A 22,327-nucleotide genomic window follows, 5' to 3' on the forward strand; every position below is an offset into this window, starting at 1 on the left:
GCCTCTCAGAGCATACTCGGGGGGAGGGGAAATCAATTGATCAGCTCTCTTTTCAACTTAATGATGTTTGTGACGACTTCCAGCAGATCTTAAATGGGACTAATCTATTTACGCTAATAAAAGCTGAATCTATTCCATACCACAGAGTGGGAGGTAACAACTGGCTGTGATGCAAATACCACTCAGAGCAGCGTTCTTCGTATTAACATAATTTGATACGATGAAGATGCTATGCTCTTGCTTCTGGCTACACTTCCTTGGGAGACCAGCAAGAGGTTATCTTGGCTTTGGGCATCCGTGTAATTAGCTCTAGCAAGTCATTATACCATAGGCAGCTGTGACTAGCAGCCTTCGGAGAAACCCACTTGGAACGCCAGCCATCACGCGGCCTACTGCGGACTGTCATTGGGAACTTTGCTGACACCAGAATCTAGAGCACCCCGGCCTGTTGTCTGAAAAACAATCCCTGTACACTGCTTCCTGGCAGAGGGTTTTCAAGGAACATATAGCAAATTAAATATACTGCATTCCATATAACTTGCTTCCAATGATCGGCTATAGTGGGTTGAAGAGTGTGCCCCCCAAATTCTACACAGAACCTCAGAATGGGATCTTCCTTGAAAAGAGGGTCTTTGCAGATGATATCATGGTAAGGATGGAGATGGGATCAGGCTGGATTAAGGGTGGGCACTAAATCCAATGAAGCTGTCCTTCTAAGACCCAGAAAAGGACACACGGAGACACAGGGAAGAAGGCCATGGCAGGATGGAGGCACAGATCAGAGTTATGCTGTTAGAAGCCAAGAAATGCCAGACCCACCAGAAGCTGGAAGAGGCAAGGGAAGGTCCTCCCCTAGGCCCTCAGGAGGGAATGTGGCCCCTGGCTTCCAGAACGGTGACGGGACACGTTACCGGAGCTTAAAGCCGCCAAACTGCGGTCATTTGTTACGGTTGGTCTAGGAAACAGACACGCCAGGTTTCATGGCAATAAACACCACGTGCTACTTCGGCTGCTGAAAAACAACCAGTGGACCACCTCCAGGAAAAAGGGAAGGAGGTTAAATAGTATCCCCCCTCGCTGTCACGCTAGGGTTGGGGGAGGCAGGAAACGGAGGTTCCTGGGTGGGTGCTGGCGTACAAAGGACAGGAGCAGGGAAATACAAATTAGCGAGGAGGGGAGATGTGGGGGGTTCTGAAATCGAGACAGATGGCAGGGGTGGAGAAGTCAGCAGGTCAGAAGTCTGTAACGGCGAGAGCACATCACGCTACAATCCACACATATGTGACATGGGGAGGGAAGGAGCCACGTTTTACAAACAGGACTCCACCTAATCACTAGAAATAGTTCCTGGGTTCTTAGGACACCTCTTTTATTATTCTCGTTTCATGGAGGAGGAAAAGTAGGTACAGAGAAATGAACAATTTGGTCCTGGCTGCCAAGTTATCAGATGAAATGGCTGTGATGTAAAATCATTTGTATCTGATTCCAAGGCTTACGTATAGAAGACGGTGCAAAGTATCAAAGCGAACTCTCTATCACAGGCCTCACTGAGTTCAAGAATGTCTCCACTGTAATTCTGTATACACTTCCTCTCAGGGCAATGATTGATCCTACAAAGTAGAAAGATCCAGACCAGTGGCCCTAGCCATCTAAGTGTCTTTCAGGACACTGATGCCCAGGCCCCACTCCTGATCAACCGAAGCAAATCTCTGGGATCTGGGCAGACGCTGTTTTCCGAAAGCTTCTGGGTGATTCAAATGGGCACCGAGGCTGAGAACCACTGCCTACTCCCACAGCTGCAGAAGAGACGGGTGTGGCGTTAGTGGGCAACTCTGGCCATGACACGTCTTGGAAGTAGTCTGACAAATCCTGGGGCAGTGAGGAAAATGAAGAAAAGGTTTTAAATGTTTCAAGAATGCCTGCATCCTGACTTGCACAGCTTCTGTGTTTTTCCTCCAATGATGTGGGAATTCGAGCCGAGGCATTAGGAAATCTGCCTCTTCCTCTCATCCCTGCACGAGCCAGAAAATTGTAGGCTCATCCTGTGTTTGGAAAGAACTCCGTAAAAATCAGCAATGTGCTAGACTAGGAAGCAGCTTCTGCTGTCACTGCAAATATTGTTTTTACAATTTCTGGGCCTGTAGGAAACAAAGCTGGATAGCTTTGTGTGTGTGTGGTTTTTTTTTTTAGTGACTTCTTTTGTTCACTGCAATGCTAAGAGCCCACAGCTTAAATCCTATTTCCTAACCTCCAGCTGGGCATGGCGTTGTGATGGAGCACAGTACTTCCAAAACTTCAGTCTCTATCCAAATTACAGGGGGTGGGCGGGCTGGTTAGAACAAAGATTCCTGCAAGAACTTGCATTCCTCACCTGTTCAAGTGATGCAGATGCTGACAGCCCAGGGACCGCTCCCTGGGTTGCGCTGGGGCAAAGGAGTGCTTCCCAAGCTCTAAACGTGCCTGGAAGTCACACGCCGATAGTGTACAAATGCAGAGCCTGACTCAGAGGACAGACTGCTGTCTATGGAGCACGGGTGTAGCCTATTCCATTGGGGGTGGGGGAGACAGCTTTCCAGTCGGATGCCCATTCAACAGTCTGACAGGTAAAAGACAAAACCCCTCACTCAGCATTAGCCTTCAAACCACCACCACCCCCCTTTTTTTTGGACAAAGACACTAAAGAAGAAATGAATTAAACGACCTCTCCCAGAACTGAGTGGGTGTTTCCCATGAAAACTGTGGAGACTCCTATAGATGCATAAAGTAACTGAAAGGATGTCCCTTTCAACAGACAGCTGCCATAGCTCCATGTCCAGAGTGCCAGGGTGCTCATTTCCTGTCTCCTAAGAGACTGCCTTAATTTGAATCAGGATGCTTCGCCTTGCAACAGGTGGAAGCCATTTTGAAAAAAAAAGGGGGCCAGGAGCGGAGGTGGGGGCTGTGGGGGTTGGGGGGTGGGGGATGGCAACAGAAGAACCAGAGAATAAGAACACGAGGTGTGCTCAGTTCTGGTTCATGTGGATGCCATCAGAGGAATAAGAACGGTAACATTTTAATTTAAGGGTTGCCAACAATCTGAAACCCACAAGCACGAATCTGGGGGGACGACATGCACACACATGTCCTTGCACTAAGGAAGGCCTCACTGATTCATTCACTTTCCATCACTCAGCCATTCGTCCATGTATTAAATATTGAATACCTCCTCTACAGCAGACACTTCTAGGAGCTGAGGACTTGGGACACAAGCCCCTGCCAAAATTATTCAAGCGACTTCATCTGTTGGAAAGTGCCTTGGGCACCAAGGTGAGATGATTGCTTTGGTGCTTTCACTCCTTTCTCTCTGAGGCAATATCACGGAGTAAGAGATGTAGGGCAGTGTGCCCCTAACTGTGGTGAGAGCCCAGCCCAGGCCCCCCAACACCCCATCTGTCATACATTGATACTTTTACAAAATACATCAGAAATTGATTAATAAAAAAATTTTAAACCACAAAGATATACAAAACACAAATCCCCCCCCCCTTTTTTTGGTTAGTTTCAACAGGCAAATGTTAAATTCCTTTAAAAGGAGGGAGGGCATTTAATGCTTTCTCTCAAATTCTGTACCTCTCACAGCAGACTGGTAACAAATAGCTTGCAGACAAGCACACTCCTCAGGCTACATTTTCAGTAGAACTCATTTGGACACTGGACTCCAGGGTCAGGTTGCTTGAGTGTGAATTATAGTTCCAGTACTTGCTAGCTCTGTGACTGTGGGCATTTGATTTCATTTCGCAATTTTTCCATTTCCTCCCCATCATAAGAACACCACCCTCACAAAGCTGTTGCCAGTACACATAACCACAAGTCGACACGCAGCCAACAGTCAGAATTGCGTCTGGCTCATAGTCCATGCTACCAAAAGTGTTAGCTGCTATCATTACTACTATCTACTACTAGGAATACAACTGTTACTATTATCACTATCTGTACGACGCATGTACCATTTGGGGCCGATAGCGGCACAGCTGATTCACCTATAAGATGGCGTCTCTCATCTCCTTTCTATTCTCTTCCTTCCCTTCTGTGAATTCTGTGCCTAGATGGTGAAATTACAGATTGGAAAGCATGTTATCACCCACGGAAATGCCCCCTTGTAAGAGATTATCTATACTGCCCAGATGACATTTCTCAGAGCTAAGGACAGACCCTCCTGGGGCCCCTTCATCCACGCATCACCAAACAGATGGAAGCAGCGCTAAGACAGCTGTCCTCCCGACCCCCCCACCACGGAGAACCCCATTGTGCTGATGCTGTGTGATGCTGGGAGCTGCCTTAGGGCAAAGGTGCAGTAGGAGACCCAATGGACAGTCTAGCAGCGGGAATGATTTAAAAGGACATTTTTTTAAACATCAAGTAACTGACTACTTTGCCCACCGCATCTTTTACACGTATGTGAGTTTCTCCAAGCTCCCTTCTCAACAGTTGTTTTGGATTCTCAGCAGAAATTTTTGGGAATTGTTTATTTTTTTTTTCTTCAGATTAGTCACCTACAATTAGCTGGGCATAAAAATGTTACAGTGACATTTAAGGAACATTGAAACTTGACCATGGAAAATTCTGTTTGAAAACAACTTACAAAGATTAAAAAGCAAGAGAATGTCTCAAGGTGCAAGAGGAAAATAACCATCTCATTACTTTTTCGATCTCATTACTCTGAGGATATTAAATTTATTGATATGGTCTAACTAATTTACATTCTCAGAAAATAAAATTTTTATGAATTAAGAAAGGGCAACAAAATAAATACGAAAGCAGGTGTTTGGGTTGTGACAACACATTTGGGGATTAATAAATCGAATGACTTTAAAGATTTACTTACTTACACAGAACTCTATCTTGACTTGGTCAGGGAGAAGACAGGGCAAGTTGGAGTTCTCATCTATCCCTCAGAATGGAATAATCGATTGAGAAAACAAGAATCATAGTAACACTACGGCTGGTGACGAGGCTGGGAGTGACTTAATAAGATGGCAGTAGGCCGCCCTAAGGTGTCATTGAGCTGGCAAAGTGTGGCCCTGACATGGTCCCGATTATAGTCAACTAGTTCTGAGTTTTAAAGTGTTTTTGCTACTCAAGCTGAAAATGATCATGTACAACAAGCCAGCATCTTTAATATGCCGATATGCTCTGTAGTTCATTGTTGCCTTTGTTTTCTTAGGAATTCAGTACACTAAGCATATTAAAGTTGCTCTGCACAGCAGGGAGCGTGACACTGCGGGGACAGAAATACTGAAAGTTTTTTCTGAATGAGAGGAAGTTAATGATAGGGTCAGACCAAAGCTAGATACAAAAAAGGATTTGTCACTCTCTATTTCTGGTCTTCCCGTGCTGACTCTGTAGTTATTTCTAACTCTCAGAACTTATCCACTGTGTCTATCCAACCAACCATCCATCCATCCATCCATCCATCTCTCCAAGCCTGTACACATTCCTTCAATAAATTATTTATTGAACACCTTCCTGCTGTCTGGTACTGTACTATGCTTTTGGAACTTACATTCTATTGGGAAAAGACAGATAATAAGTTAGGAAATCAATGAACTAATAAATATGGTGGTTGTGTAAAGATGAAAGAAGAATCAGCGTTCAAATAGTGACTGGGGAGATTTATTCAGGATCTGGAGAAAAAAAAAAGAGAATTCTATGCAGAGGATTCAAATGAGGAAACATTAATGCAGAGACAGAATTACAGAGGTATGGGCAGAATTGAAAGAAGCAATGAGGGATGGGTAAGGTACCCAGAGACTAGCAAGAGCAGAAAGCTCGTCAAGGGGCAAGGGGAAGAAATGGCGTTACCAGAGCCCGATCAGGGCTGGAGCTATGGAGCAGGTGTCACCTGGCAGCACGTCTGGAGGGATGTACGCACAGCCAGAACAGTGATCCAAAGTAGAGAGGAAGGAGATAAGAAACAGCCCTAATCTCTTTCTTCTCTTACCTCTCTGCCTGTCTGCCGCTGTTGGCAGAACCAGATTTTAAGCTACGTGGCAAGGGATCTTTGGTGAAACAGTCCAGGGAGTTCAGCTTCAGTGCTGGACTGGATTGGGGTGCCGGAGGGAGGGAAGAATGCAGAATAATCCTACTTAGGTAGGATAGTCAGGAAAAGCTGCCAGGGAGAGAGTGGGGTTGGCGGAGAGAGGGGATGCCATCTGAACGGAGTCTCAGAGAAGAAGGTCCCAGACACGCAAAGAGCCAGAGTTAGAGTAATCCAGTGGAGGGACCAGTGAGCGCATGCCTTTGCTGTTCTCCCTTCCCCGCACCCTGCACTCAGTACAGATCCCTCACAAGGAATGTATCTCAGACAGAGCCAGAGGATCCAAACAAACCCTTTCCTAGGTGTGATGCTATGACTCAAGTTCTGGGAGAGGCGAATGCCTCTACACCTGTTTCTCAACACCACAGAAGAGTTTGCCCATAAAAAAGAACACTTGTAACTAGAGCACTTGCCTATGAAAGGTCTAGGATTTATATTAACTCTAAGGTATAAAGAAGGCAAAACCAAGGAACACACATATAAAGGCAGGTAAGGGCAAGCAACTAAAGTAGAACTCTTTTCCATTTACACAACTTTTCTTTGAAGAGCTCAAGCCTTCCGTGCTTTGAGATAATATTGAATCATGCAACTTCTGTAAAAATATGCTATCGCACCCATCATTCTCCCAAAGGAAGAAACACTATAAAGATACAATCACAGTATGTAATAATAGTTAATGTACCTATAAAATTTAAACTCATACTCATGTTCTTTTAGTTTTAGATTTACCTTCAAGTCACTGGCTAAAATGGATATAAAACAAATACCTCAAGCCTATATATCCAAGTATCTACTAAAAATTGCTTCATTTCTGTTGCCTGGAAACCATTTCTTTATATAATCAAAGTAAAATTTTCAGTATTAATGAGTTCTTGAATTAAATGATCTGACTTCTAAAGGCCAGTTTGCTGGGAGATTCAAATTCACTGTGAGCTGGCTGAGTTCTTAACAGTAAGTCTGCCCTAAAATGGTACTACAAGGGTTTCCTTATTGGTAGTTGAGGTTCGGCACAATAACTTCCTTCCCTGACATCCTTCATACGCCTGGTACATTCACCAGTGGAAAAAGAATCCCCTTCAGGGACAAGTTCCGCGCAAATAATGAGGAGTTGCCTGCATGTCAATGAGACTCACCACCTTCCATATGCAAAGCCAACCACTTTTTTCTTCAAGATCTGAAGGAATTTCCATTATCTCTACGTTTGCTCTAAATTTCCCCAGTGCCGGTTTAATTTATTTCTTCTTGTTTCGTCTCTGATGAATATGGAAACAGATGGTAATTCTCTTTCTTTCTGTAATTTGTGTCTCTTGCCAAGTTAATGAAAACCGCTGACAAAAACAGTTAAGGTCAAAGTGTATTCTTACCTGTAGGAGAGGCCGCTGCACCCCCATCACCTTCATGGTGTCTGCATTAGCTAGGATCTTCAAGGGGTCAGATGTTTTGGTGACACCTTCAATCTCCTTGTTGATCTCTGCCAAGACCTGATTGAGGAAGATGTTTTTGATGTACATGGTGAGAAAGTCTCGAAGAGGGCACTGTTTGGTTGGGCCAAGTCCCAGGGCATGCTCGATCTCTTGAATAAATCTGGAGGACAACAGAAGAAAACAGTTGTTAAATGTATCAGAAGAATACTTCTGGAAATATCACAAAGCACATACAGGTATTTCTAGCTTTGGCCTCTCTTTCCATGGAGAGGTGAGGGGAGATTCCCAGAATTCTTATTTCTTTCTGATTTTATTTTATTTATTTTATTTCTTTCTTATTTTATTCTGATTTATTTATTTAATAAATCACTTTATTATTTGTTTCAATATTAGTTGTTTTGCTTTCCTAAGTTATTTCACTAATTGAATAAAAATAGGACAAAACAGAAAACACAACTTCTAAACTCAGGGGTAAAAAAAGGGAGACATCATGGGGCGCCTGGGTGGCTCAGTGGTTAAGCCGCTGCCTTCGGCTCAGGTCATGATCTCGGGGTCCTGGGATCGAGTCCCGCATCGGGCTCTCTGCTGAGCAGGGAGCCTGCTTCCTCCTCTCTCTCTCTCTGCCTGCCTCTCTGCCTACTTGTGATTTCTCTCTGTCAAATAAATAAATAAAAAATCTAAAAAACAAAACAAAACAAAACAAAACAAAAAAAACAAAAAAGGGAGACATCAAAAGATATTTGTATTAATTCAATAAGGCAATAAGAATATAAGAAGCGAGGAGAGGCATGATGAACAGTAAACAAACTAAAGGGCAAATTTAAAAGCACACCCCCAAATACTGCGTATTTCTCCCTGAGATCTTTATATGTATAGACAGAATGTTCCAAAAAGGGGAAGACTTGCATTTCCCTGAATATTAGTGATATTGAGCATCCTTTCATGTGTGTGTTGGTCATCTGTATATCTTTTTTTTTTTTTTTTTTAGATTTTATTTATTTATTTGACAGACAGAGATCACAAGCAGGCAGAGAGAGAGGAAGGGAAGCAGGCTCCCTGCCGAGCAGAGAACCCGATGCAGGGCTCAATCCCAGCACTCTGGGATCATGACCTGAGCCGAAGGCAGAGGCTTAACCCACTGAGCCACCCAGGCGCCCCGGTCATCTGTATATCTTTATAGAAATGTTTATTAAGGTCTTCTGCCCATTTTATAGGTTTGTTTGTTTGTTTTGGTACTGAGTTATAGAAGTTCTTTATATATTTTGAATACTAACCCTTCATTGGATATGTCCCTTGCAAACATCTTCTCCCATTCAGCAGGATGTGTGTTTTCTTAATGGTTTCCTTTGCTGTGCAAAAGCTTTTTATTTTGATATAACCCCAACAGTTTGGTTTTGCTTTTGTTTCCCTTGCCTCAGCAGACATATCTAGAAAAATGTTGCTATGGCCAATGTCAGAGAAATTACTGCATTCTCTTCTAGGATTTTTATGGTTTCAGGGCTCACAAATAGGTCTTTAATCCATTTTGAGTTTATTTTTGTGTATGGTATTAGAAAGAGTCCAGTTTCATTCTTTTACATGAAACCACAAGGAGATAATCACCTTACACCTGTTAGAATGACTAGAATCAAGAAGAAAAGAAACAATAAGTGTTGGCAAAGACGTGAAGAAAAAGGAACACTTGTTTACTGCTGGTGGGAATGTAAACTGTACAGTCACTCGGGAAAACAGTGTGGAGTTTCCTCACAAAATTCAAAATAGTGATGCCATATGATCAGTAATGCCCCTCCTGGGTATTTACCCAGGGAAAACGAAAACACTAACTCAAAAATATATACGCACCCCTATGTTTATTGCAGCATTATTTGTAACAATGAAGACATGGAAGCAGCCCAAGTGTCCATCAATAGATGAATGGTTAAAGAAAATGTGGTATATATATATGCAAGGGAATATTTTAAAAAGATTTTATCTATTTATTTGAGAGAGAACGTGAGGGGAGCATAACCAGGGTGGGAGGGGCTGGGGGGAGGCAGAAGCAGGCTCCCTGCTCAGCAGGGTTCAATCCCAGAACCCCAAGATTATGACTTGAGCCGAAGACAGATGCTTAACCAATTAAGCCCACCAGACACACACACACACACACACACACACACACACACACACACACACACACACAGGAATATTACACAGCCATTAAAGGAGAATGAGATCATGCCATGTGAGACAACACGCACGGACCTAGAAGGTATTACACTGAGTGAAATAAGTCAGACTGAGAATGACAAATACCATATGGTCTGCTCATAAATGGAATCTTAAAAAGATGAGTAAACAAACAGAAAGCAGAATCGGGACTGTAAATACAGAAAACAAGCTGATAGTTGCGGCAGTGGGGGAAGTGGTGGGGGGCAGGCAACCGGGGGGAGATGCAAAATAAGCCAAGGGAGAGGGAAATATAGACCTCCAGTTATGGAATGAGTAAGTCACAGGAATAAAAAGCAGAGTGTAAGGAATACAGTCAGTGATATCGTAATAGTGATATAATGGCACAGATGGTAGCTACTCTTGCGGTGAGCACAGTCTAATGTATAAACTTGTCAAATGGCTAAGTTGTATATCTGAAATGAATGCAACATTTGTGACAACTATACCCAAATTAAAAAAAAAAAAAAAGAAAGGGTGGAGGGGAGAGAGATGATGATAAATTGGGAGGTAAAGAAAGAGAACAGAAAGGAAGGTGTGGAAAAAGGAGAATTTCAACCTTATTTGTAATGATCTGTTTCCTTTATCAGGAACACTTAAAGCACAGGGAACAGAATGTTAGGAACTGTCCAAACTCACAGATGAGGACGCAGATGTTTGTTACATTCTTCTTTGTACTTTTTCTTCCTGCTTTATGTGGTTTTGCTATGCACAGATTTAAGTTACTGCCTCTTAGTTACACCAGTCCCCTTGAAACAAGGTTTAAATTCCAGTTACTACATATGTTAACTGTGAGTAATGGCAACGGCATAAGATGAAAACTTTGCTGCTACTTCTCCAGTCCAGAAATTATGTAAATAACTGAAGTTCAGCGCGATCAGCGGATCAATCATGTCACTTCTTTCAGAGTCTGACAGTGATTGATAACTGCACATCTGTTACTCGGTTCATGTTCAGGCAGCAAAGCGTGTAGTTGTGTTGTCTCCCTGACTCCCAGTGATAAGCCCACATGGCATTTTGCAAAAATGGATAATTAAAAGAGGGAACTGGCCAAAAGGGATAGAAATACAGACAAAAACAAACTAACAGTGATAACACTGGGAGTGAAATTTGAATGGAATGTAAGTGGATTTATAGAAGAAACAGCTGAGAATGTTGACATGCCACCCTTTAAGAGGCAAACACAGTCAGAGGGAAGGTGAACTTATCTACCTCACCAAGGAAAGTCTTTGTGGCGAAAGGGATGAAGACATCCCGGGGGAAGTGAGGGAGCCCAAATTGTACCCTAAGGGAACACTTGAAGATGTTTCATAAAACTGAAAAGCAAAGAATAAAATGCTGGCAGATCCAGACCTAAGGCAAGTATGACATTTCACCAATACCTAGAAAAGATGCTTGCTGTGTATTGTAAAGTACATGACAAAAAGAGGGCAGGAAGCACTGGTCAAACTACACTGACCAAGATTTTAACAAAATGCTTTATTTCCTAACGTTTCTAATGTCACAGAGTGCTAAGTACATATTAGTTTTCTATTTTTTGACGTATTTATAATGGACAGCAAGGGAGTTTTTCAAGTTTTGGCAAAAAGTTTCTGAAGTCAAGAAACAATTGTGGTTATCCCCAGTGATTAACATTGTTTTGCACAGTGACTTTTACTTTTCCACAATGCTAAGCAAAGTATGGACTGTGTTGTATTTTAAATTTTCTTTGAAAAAAAATGGAGAATGAAAATGAAATGAAATCAAGTCAAATGGAATAAAGACAAAAACTGAATGATTAACTGGGAAGATATATTTGCAACTTCTATCACAGATGATTTAGGAAAAAACTCAAACAATTTAGTCAAAAAAATGATTAAAGAACAAGAAAAGATAATTTACAGTAAAAGGAATACAATGGCCATTAAACAGGAGAAAAAATTCTTAACTTTGTTCCCAATGAAAAAAATGAAAAGTAAACTATACAGAGATGCCATTTTTTATATCCACACATTGAGCAGATTCCAAAAACCTGAAAAACAGTCTTTTGGCGTATGTGTGGGAAGAGGCATTCTCATGCATTGTCGATGGGAATGAGAAATGGTAGGACCCTTATGAAGAGCAATTCGGCATCCTCACTCAAAATTACAAATGCATTTCCTTTTGACCCAGAAACCCCACTTGTGGGAAATTCTTCTGACAACTGTAGCTAAATATGATTACACAGATCAGTGTAGCATTGTTTTTTTACAGCAAAAGACAAAACAACTAAAAAAAAAAAATCCATCATGTAGGGATTAATCAAAGCAACTGTGGTGTTATCTATACATTGGAATACTGTGCCAACCTCAACCCCAAATGCAGAAGTTTTCGACGCACCATGAATAGATCTCCACGACAAATTGTTCAGCGAGAAAAGTGAGTTGCAGATCAATGTGTTATTTAGTAGTACTCTGCATACTAGTCTTCCTGTAGAAGTTATGCATCCTCATTTGTTTCTTATCTTTCCTTTTTTTTTTTTTAAGATTTTATTTATTTATTTGACAGACAGAGATCACAAGTAGGCAGAGAGGCAGGCAGAGGGGAGTGGGAAAGCAGGCTGCCTGCCGAGCAGAGAACCCGATGCGGGGCTCGATCCTTGGACCCTGGGATCATGACCAGAGCCGAAGGGAGAGGCTTTAACCCACTGAGCCACCCAGGTGCCCCTGTTTATTTTCTTATAAAGACAGCCTGGGAAGACCCACACACACAAAAAAACCTAATCAAAGGGAGTTCCTGCAGGAAGCAGGGATGAGGTGGGGTCTGGAAGAGAAGTGGGAGTTAGACTTTTCGATTACAACTTTAACGTGATCATCTTCGATTTTTTTTAAAGGTCAAACTGGCTTTATCCAACAATTTATGAATCAGACAGTGTCCCAGCTAGCAAACAGAAAAGAGCTCTTAGAATCATAGGATTTTTAAAGACTGTGAATATAACAGCTACTCAAATAACATTAAATTAGAAAATATAAAGAATTACCTATACACACCAAAGAATGTATTTCATAAACTGCTTTCTAATTAGAGCACATTTAAAGTTTGGTGTATAAATGTTCTTTAAGTTTAGCTGTTTGACCTAATAAAGAGCTTCCTTTACTTAATAAATAAATACATCATGCATATCAGCAGTTAACATTCCATTAACCTTTGGGTGTGTGTGAGTGTGAGTGTGTGTGTGTGTATGTGTGTGCGTGCGCGCACCTGGGGGGATGGAGGGAAGAGAGGGTTTATACGTATAGTATTATCACAATGACAAAGTAAGCCAAAGAATGGAGGAAAGAAAGCAGACATTGAAAAGCCAAGAGAAACCTCAATGAGGTTTCTTAATTGACTTTATCCACAAGGAAAGGGAGTAAAGGCATGACCACCACACAAGATATAATAAATCTTTAAGAAGGGAGGGAGTGGAAGAAGGTGGGGAAAAATGAAGAAATAAATGTGGAGAGTGAACCATAATTTAAAAATCCCCAAATCCCACATCCTGCAACTTTGACCCCTTCTGACTCTTCTAACCCTCAGAGAAATTTCCCCGACCCCAGGTGTATCTTTTCCCTGTGGTCTGCCTCTAAAAGAAAATCACTGTCTTTAATTTGCTTATGAGTAACCACACCAAAGACCTTTTCATTTTATAATTTTCTAGTATTATGGGACTCAATCATCAGAATGCCTCCTAACTCTTTTCAGAAAGAGTTTTCTGAGGACTTCCTACATTTTCAAAATCATTATCGTTTGTTAAAGACATATTTTAACTAGTTAACCTGCTCCTAAACAGTGGCAGAAGGCTCTAAATTATCCATATTTTCCTTTTTTTTTCTAGTCCTTTGTTTGCCTTTGGTGTTCCCAAAATATGAACCGGCGCTGAGCAGCGCCAGTGGAGGGGCGGGGCTCCCATCCCTTTCAGCCGCGTGACTTCTTCCCAAGACAAATCTCTTATTCCTGATAGCACGCGCATTAGTCTAGAAGGACACATCCAGGTTGATGTTGTCATCTCTAACTCAAGGGGACCCATGCAACATGTGCCCAAATCCGCATTCAGACCTGTGCACGCCCCCCTCACTGTGCAGAAAACGTGAACCGTACACGAGAGAAGGAAAGAAAGAGAGAACATGGCTGTCTGATCAGCCCGTTTTTATTCTCATTAACAAGGGGGAGCAAATATATGAAATAGGCAAACGGCTCTTTCTTGGGCAAGAAGGACACAGAAGACAGACTCTCCTAAACAGCCAGAAGGTAAATGAGACTTGCCGTTACTGCAGAGAGGAAGAACCGAGGGAGTGGAAAGGCCACAGCAGAACGCTTAGAGTGGGTATTCCTGAGGCTGGATCGTGACTCCACAGTGTTGGGTGGGTTATCTAGCCTCTCTTGACCTTTCTGCTATATTGTGTAAATGGATCTGATAACAAAGAGGATTGTTTTGATGATTCAAGGAGGAAAATGAAAGTTAAGAACTCAGCACAGAAGTGGGAACATAGGAAATGCTGGGTAAATCGTAGTGACTATTATTGTGATTACTATCAGGGTATTAACCTCAGTGAGGCTGGAGAGTAGAGGTAAGTGGAACATATTTTATGATTTTTTTTCACCTTCCTCCTACCTTTTCCTGTTTGCCCATAATTGGCAATTTGGACCACTAGATTAATACCCTATTTCAGGAACAAATTGATAGAGGGAAGACCAAAGCCCCAGGTGGCTGGGGTCAAGTGTAAATTATTCACTTCTATATCCTCAGAGCTTAGTACTACGTACTCTATGGCTAGCATATAGTAGGCTCTCAGGAAATATTTGGTAAAGGGAGTAGTGAATAAAATTAACAGGTCTTTTAACTTCAACCTGTGGTTCCTGAAACTAAGGTACGACCTCTGTGACAAATACAGCCTTCCTCCCAAGAACTGGGACTAGAGGTCCAAATAAAATATTTAAAAAAGGAAGCACCTCAATGTTAACAGTTGCCTTTTACTGAAAGAACGTTCTTGAGTCCTTGACCATATACCCAGCACTGTTTTTTTACTTAGTACAAGATGGTTATTCACACGACTTTATATTCTGTTCTTTTGCAGAGTATTATAGACTTATTCCATCCCACTAATGAACACAAGATTATTCAACCAAACATCTATTAGGGAATATTAATGCTGCCCTATGGCTTTATTATAGATAACCTTACAGGGAACATCTTCATTTTGTTACTGTTGAATTATTCCCCCAAGTTATCAGGAGTCACTCCTCATCATTTTTCATGGGCGACTCAACATTTTATTTCCCCCCAGATTGCCACAACGTACTGCATGGCTCCTTTTACCTAGTTTAAGTACTTGAAAACTGATCTGTTGAATGGGAGATAAGAGAGAGAGTGTCAACGGTGTGGAGGCAAATCATCAAAAAGCTCAGTTTTTCCAACAATGCTCCTAATCAGCTCTATGGAAGTAAGAAAGCACTGAATTTTTAACAGCAAAAAGATTCTCATTAGGAAAGAAAACACTTCACTTCAAAGTTAAGATGGAACCCTGTCAGAAGGGTATTATCTAATCTGGTGAAGTGCTTTCCCACTAGGGATTCCCAACCTGTGAAAGATGAGAAGGCAAACAAAGCCCAGGTACGCTGGTGTGTAGGGGAAGGAGGAGAAGGAGACCAAAGAAAAGAAGCTACATGATGCCATATGTAGAGCATCTAATCACAGGATTTGGAGGACCCTTATTCAGATCAGCCTCCTAAACCCAAGGCTGTAAAGCAAGATAAACCAAAAAACACATGGAAGGAGACAACAGATTCTCATGCATTTGGATGTCTAAAGCATGGATCTCATTTCCCAAATTCTAATATTGCTATTCGTAAATATTTAACCAACGGTTTTGCTTTCAGAATGCCACCAACTAGGGGACCTCCTAAAATATGTCCATAGTCAGGACCTGTATTTTAAACTTGTTCTTTCTTACAGCAAGTGTGTGGCCTTTGGAATGCATATGGAAGGACACTACCCATATGTGACCTGGTATTTTCAAAATTTTTATCTTGATTTTATTTCTATCCAGGGAAATCATAAACTAATTAAAATTTCACTCAAGCTTCCCAAGCTCTGTGGATAGCCCATCCTCCTCACTGCAAATTCTGTTTCCCTGTAAAGCTCCATTTCTTCCATTTTATCTCAGCCCAGAATTACGGCTGCCATGAGCTGGAAATACCCTTGAACATGAAGGGCCTATATTATATTTCAGAAGTTGCAATGCGAGCAATGATATTTTTTATTTGAATAAAAGTAATTACTCACAGCAAATATGTATTCCTAACATTCACACCTAGCAAGTTTTTTTAATTCTATGGCGAACATTAGCAGCAATGGGACAAGCTGATATGTACCTCCTGAAAAGAGAGAGAACAGCACATCACTTCTCTGATATTTTTGCCAAAAATGCATAACTTGATCCCAGTTAAGGGGAAACATCATCTTTCCATAAAATCAAAACACAAAATCAGAGGTGCCGATTTCAGAAAATTCATATTCCTCTGGCTTTTGGAGCACAGGAAATTCAGTCATGTCTCTCTCATGAACAGTATGTTAGTTTATCACTCATTACATTTTTAGTATATACATTTGTATATACTCTGTATCATACAAGATACAATACATTAATTCTTTTCACTTTGATACTTTCTAACTTTGCTGTATATTATCACATATATGTCCTGGTATTTTCGGCTGTATAACGCACATAAAACATTCGTCTGAAAGGCTTGAGGGCTTTTCTCCTGATCCCACATACTGGAACCAGTAGAAATGTGTAGAGGGACTTCTCCCTCTGACCACCTACATTCTTCAGCATCTCTCAGAATTATTGGTTCTACTAGTGTACCTTCCAAGCTAGACTCTGTGCAGAGTTGCACTACGATGCTCTGACTCTTCTTCCACTACAAAATAGCTTTAAAGCTATTTAAAAAAATCTGAGCTGCCTTCTTCCCTTCATTTTAGTCCCAGGTGTCTATGTAAAAAGTTGCACATTTGCAGGTCTGCAGAAGCTCTGCTAAGCTAGTCAAGAATACTCAAAGGTAAGTCCGCACAGTACCATGCTTCTGGCTCAATACTTCACTATCACATTTCATCACACCACATGATGCAGATATTTATAAATGCAAACATTAAAAACTTAGTTAGCAATCAACAGTGAGGCACGGTTCATGACAGTGACATGGAATGAGTTACTTGTGCTTTCAAAGCCCAGAATTTGGAACTTGAATTTTTTGCACCTTTGATTTTGTGTCTTGGTTTTATGGCACCAATGCAAACAAAAGCATTAACAACAATCCTATCGCATGAATAACACAAGCATTACAAAGAGGAAAAAAAAAAAAAAAACCACTACAGATCCCCCCACCCCCCAAACCCAGTCCGGTAAATATACAGAATCTTGGGACACACAGAAAATGGAACACTGAGGGCCAACCCCCACCAATAACAGAGGCCTGTGTACCGATGACACTGTTCTGCACTGGACTCTAATTGAATAGTAGACTTTTACGAGACCACAGTAGACTCAAAATCCCTGCCATGCATGATTTGTATGAAAAAGAGCAGTGGATAACCCGTAATGAAACCCATTCCCAGGCATGAGCCTATCCTTGCACAAACAACTGTACCCGAATGGATGGAGTACTGAGGTAAATGGGCCTTTGGAATCCAACCCAAGTGAGGCCATGCAAAAGGCTGGAAACAGCTCAGTGCACACAAAGAAGCTGCCTGGCAAGATTGGCTCCTTTAGGACATACTTCTTACATGCTCACTTATTCTCCGATGTGACATTTAAAGCACAGAGCAAACTAAAACAACTTGGGGAGGGGGGAGAAAAAGAAAGAAAAGAAGTTGCACAGGAATTGATCAGAGATATATTCAACTTCCTTGGATTATCTGACTCAAAAAAAAGATCATTTGGCAATGATTTACAAGAGACTCATTCAGAAACAGCAGCAACAGGCATATTTTAGACCATAAATCAGTGGAACATGAAAACTGAAGAAAAATCCATAAAGGTTAATGCACTTTGGAGCGCATTTGCCTCTTAATTCATGGGAGTAAGTCATCGGCACATCAGGAAGAAACTCCCCAACAGTCTGTAATTGTTCACGCTGAGTGTAACTACTATCTGTGCCTTTTGTATATAAAGATTTTCTGGGTAAAAGTGCGAAATAAGCTCATCACGGCAGAGCCCAATCATGTCCTCAGCCCATACCCCTAGGAGACAATCTGCTGAACTATTGAAATAAAAAGGGATTTGGGTGCTCTTATTTGTAATGAGTAAAATTCACGCCTAGCACTATGGGGGGGAAAAAAAAGGTAAAAATCTTTTACATTAAATAAAGGGAAAAAAGCAAATTATCTACAAAATTTGAATTCCACAGGCTTGTAAACAAATTTAACTTTAAAAAAATCTTACTGTGAGTACACCGCAAGTGATTTGTGACTGCATTTAAGTGTTCCCTCCAGACTGAAAAGCACTTAAGGTAAAATGAAGTAAGCCTCCTTAAAATGACAGCTGTTTAAAATTTTGGGGCATATAATTTGGAAATTGAAGTAATTCAAACTCTAACCCTTAATATCAAGCAATCTTCTTTTTTAATGAAAAAAATGCATATAAATACATTAATAATGGCTACTGATCTAAAACTCCGAGGCAAAATGATAATCATGCTTTTCCAATCGGCCTGGAATTCTGTTTTTAATCCCTTCTCCTTATTTGTAGTCAAGAAACTTCTCCTTTGTGTGTGTATATATATATTTATATTGTGTGTATGTCTGAAAAATTTTCAAGAAAAATAGCAACTTTTTATAAAATGTCTATCATGTCACCTGGAAACTTACATGTAATGTATTAAACATGTTATATTTTAGGGGTTCCATACCAGTTTGGCCTTAGATATTCTAATGCAAGACACAGGGGAATCTGGTGAATCTGCTAGCTGTTGCTGTCAGTAGGAGCTCTATTAATAATTGCTTACATCCATTCAGTTCTTACCACGTCCTGATTGAAGAGCTTTATATGGATTCTTTTAAGCAATTCTCACAATAACTCTATGAGGTCTGCACTATTGCTGTCTGCATTTTACATACAATGAAACTGAGTAAGTAAAAAAAAAAATTATTAGCTGACAGCTACATTGTGCTTACAATAGGCCCGAACTGTTTGAAGCAACCACCATGACTTGCTTCACTTATTCCTTATAAACGCTATGAAGAATACTTTTGTAACGCTATTTGGAAGAAGAAATGAAGGCATAGAAAGATTAAAGACTTTCCCAAGGTCATACAGCTACTAAGTGATGGGGCCAAAATTTGAATTGGGGTGGTTTAGCTCCAGAGGCCAGGCTGGACTTAACCTCCACTCTATACAATGTACTCTCCTAGCACCGCTGCCTCCCAAGTGTCACCTTTAGAGTTAGGAGTCTTGAAGGGAGCTGGTGAGGGGAAAGCAATGAACACAGGTCCCTGTGAAAAGCCCTAGAATGTACTAATACGGTAGAAGCTTGTGTGGACTGAGAGAGCCTTGGTGCTGGTAAATGCAGATATTTGGATATACATACCAAGACCAAATAATTCCTCTTAAAAACAGTGAGTCTTATCTCCAGCCCTGACTTCCTCCCCCAAGATCCTGATCTGTATTTTTAATCTGTTAGCCATTTCAACTGGATGTCCTTTTGACAATTCCAACTATCTCTAAAATGGAACTCTTCATAGCTGCCCTCCCACTATTACTTCATTTCTCTCCCTCTATGTTCTCTATTTTTATACTATCCTTGTTCTAGTTACCCTGTGCAAACTTAATCACCTTCCACCTCTTCCTCTCTCATTTTTAGCCTTGCTACTCAGGAAAGCAGCTTAGAGACTTAGAGGCGTTCTCTTTCCATGATCTCTTATGGTCATGCATTTATTCATACATTCATTTCTTCCTTTTTTAAAGCAAGTGTTTGTGGGGTACGTATCTTAGGTCAGGTAGTGTTTAGGCTCTAAAGCATCCCCCATGAGAGTCATGGCCCAGGGACTGTCACTGCCACAGCTAGGATAGGAAAGGACACATCTCAATTAGTTTTGTGTTGGCTTCTGGACAGACATCCCTGTGCCTCCATTCGTAACATCCAGCACCACAATTCAGGCTTTTATTAGATTAGATGACGTAGATGGATGGACAGAACTTAATATAAGGCAATTTCTTTCCCGGGCCTCCTAAAACAATCTCCCAACTGGTGTCTTCCATTTTTAGTCCCTTCTTCGGCCAACTGATCTAATGGAGTCTCACTAAGGTACAGAGTATCTAACTGCTTGCAGCTTCGTCAGTGTGGCCTACTCCCTCTTGGCCCCAGGTCTTTGCCCATGCTGGTCCATCTGCTAGAACATGTTCTTCTCTGTCCTCTCCCCCAACAGTCCCCTGACCTACAGCCACTAGCTTAAGTCTACTTCTTCCAAGAGGCCTTGTCCCTTGAGTTATGCTAAATGCCCTTTCACTTTGCCCCCAGAGGACCATAGATCCCCAGAATATTCCTGTTGAGGTGTGTGTATTCTAAACATCTTGAAGAGGGGGACTGTGTCTTGTTTATTGCAGTCCGTGTTTCGTACCCAAGTCCAATATATTTGCACTTCTCCTCACCAGCAAACTTTGCTCTCTGTGTATTCTTTGCATGGAAAAAAAAAAAAAAAAAAAAAAAAAAGAAAGAAAGAAATCCCGTGTCTTTTCTCATGATGTCTATGTGGCCTACTTTCAGTGCAATCCATTTTCTAAACTGTGGTATATAAGCTAGAGTGGAGGCTTGAGAAGCTGTCATTTTTGCTACAACCTTCCTTCAAGGGCCAATTTGAAGCTCACTCACTGATAAAGTTTTCCCTGATCTCTTTATTATTATTATTTTTTAAAGTAATCTCTATGCCCAGTGTGGGGCTTGACCTCAGAATCCCGAGATCAAGAGCTGCACACGCTATTGACTGAGCCAGCTAGGCCCTCCCCTACCCCCAATCTCTCTTAGCTGCTTTATTAATTTGAAATAGTTTACTTCATGACATAGTATTAGCTCCTTTCTCCCTATTTATTTTCTCTCTCCTGTTAAAATTAAGCTCCTTCAGAGTAGCAACTGTACTTTGTACATTTTTGAATCTTACCTGAAGCACTTAACCCTATGTCAAATACAGTGGACACAGTTAATGTTTTAAGAAATGGTGATATTATGTTTCTAACACAACTTACTTAGGCTTTATCTTGAAAGGTCAGTGTTGGGTTTTTTTGTCTTTTTGTTTTTAAAGATTTTATTTACTTTGAGGGAGAGAGAAAAGAGTATGAGTGTGGGGTTGGGGCAGAGAGAGAGAGAGGGAATCTCAAGCTGTCTCCACACTGAGTGTAGAGCCTGACATGGCACTTGATCTCACGACTGTGAGATCATGACCTGAGTTGAAATCAAGAGTTGGATACTTAACTGACTGAGCCATCCAGGTGCCCCTAAAGGCCTGTGCTTTTTTAAAGGATTACAATGTATAGATTATTATAAGGCTATGTGTCCTGGGGAATAAATATGGCTGGCCAAAAAAGGTAAAAAAAAAAGAACAAACAGATAAAGTGAAAGAAAAAAAGAGAAGATTGTGAAGATGAATGATGTATGCACTATGATAAATTATCATTTTTTAAGGCATTTTAAGGCAACCTATTAGCAAACCAAAGCCTGCTCACCCTTCTGGTAACATGAAATTTAGTGAATCTGGTTTAATTTAGTGAATACTGCTTGGGCATCACTGACGGAAGTCAGAGACTGAAAGCATTTCATGTGTCAAAAACATGAATTGTGAGCCTGCTGGGATAAAATCACACTATCTGTTTGCTGGGAGAGACAGGCTGGCCACTCAGCTCTTTTCTTCACTATTCCTGAAAAGGATGATTTCATTACATTTAACAAATGAATGCTTTGGAAAACTCAGTTTGAATTATCTCTAATGAGCCTATTTGGCAGCTAGGCTTGTTCCTGAACTTAGCTTATGATGATTTCTTATCCCACTCTTGTTGTTTATTATCACTTGATTAGCTGTCACCCCGAAGGCAAGGAGCTCTAAGAAAAAGTACCTGGAAAACAGTGCATGATCCCCTAGTCAACTATGTGAATATCTATGAGTTACAGACATCTCCTATTCCCTAAACTTTTCTACTTTTATCTCCTTTGTTCACATACTTGATTATTTCAAAGAAGGCACGATGGTCTTCTCATTGGTTCCCTTTTCTACGTCCACACTTTCCCAGATCTATGTCTGTAATGATCTTGCAACAGTACTCACAAAGTTATTTTCCATCATGGCTCAAGTTCTCCTCAAATCTCCTCTTACAGAGCTCTTTCCTATTTGGGAGAGAGTTTTTGTTTTCTGGAGTCTCCTCTTGGCCATTCATCGTACTATCACAATCTCAAGAGGGTTTCAACATCAGTCACACAATGGGTTGGAGTAACAGCAACTTAACACTGATCACTTTTAAGCCGTCTCAGCAGCCATTCTACTATGGCCCTACTTTCCCTCCAGGGGCCTCAGACTCACGTCCTTCTTTAGAGTTAATTTCATCAATAGGTCCACTTACTGGACAGGAATTCAAGACTT

At 41.1% G+C, this 22,327-nt stretch overlaps 1 protein-coding gene across 2 annotated transcripts in view; it reads right to left on the minus strand.

The window, feature by feature from the left end:
- The window catches only part of EXOC4 (exocyst complex component 4), a 728,800-nt gene that overhangs the window by 205,096 nt on the left and 501,377 nt on the right, over positions 1-22,327 (minus strand). For both annotated transcript variants that reach the window (XM_082693983.1, XM_082693984.1), the window contains exon 11: positions 7,441-7,660. In XM_082693983.1, coding sequence (XP_082550109.1) covers positions 7,441-7,660 — 220 coding nt within the window. The remainder of the gene's footprint in view (positions 1-7,440; positions 7,661-22,327) is intronic.

Source organism: Mustela nivalis (assembly GCF_964662115.1).
Source record: "Mustela nivalis genome assembly, chromosome: 12".
NCBI classification, from domain to species: domain Eukaryota; kingdom Metazoa; phylum Chordata; class Mammalia; order Carnivora; family Mustelidae; genus Mustela; species Mustela nivalis.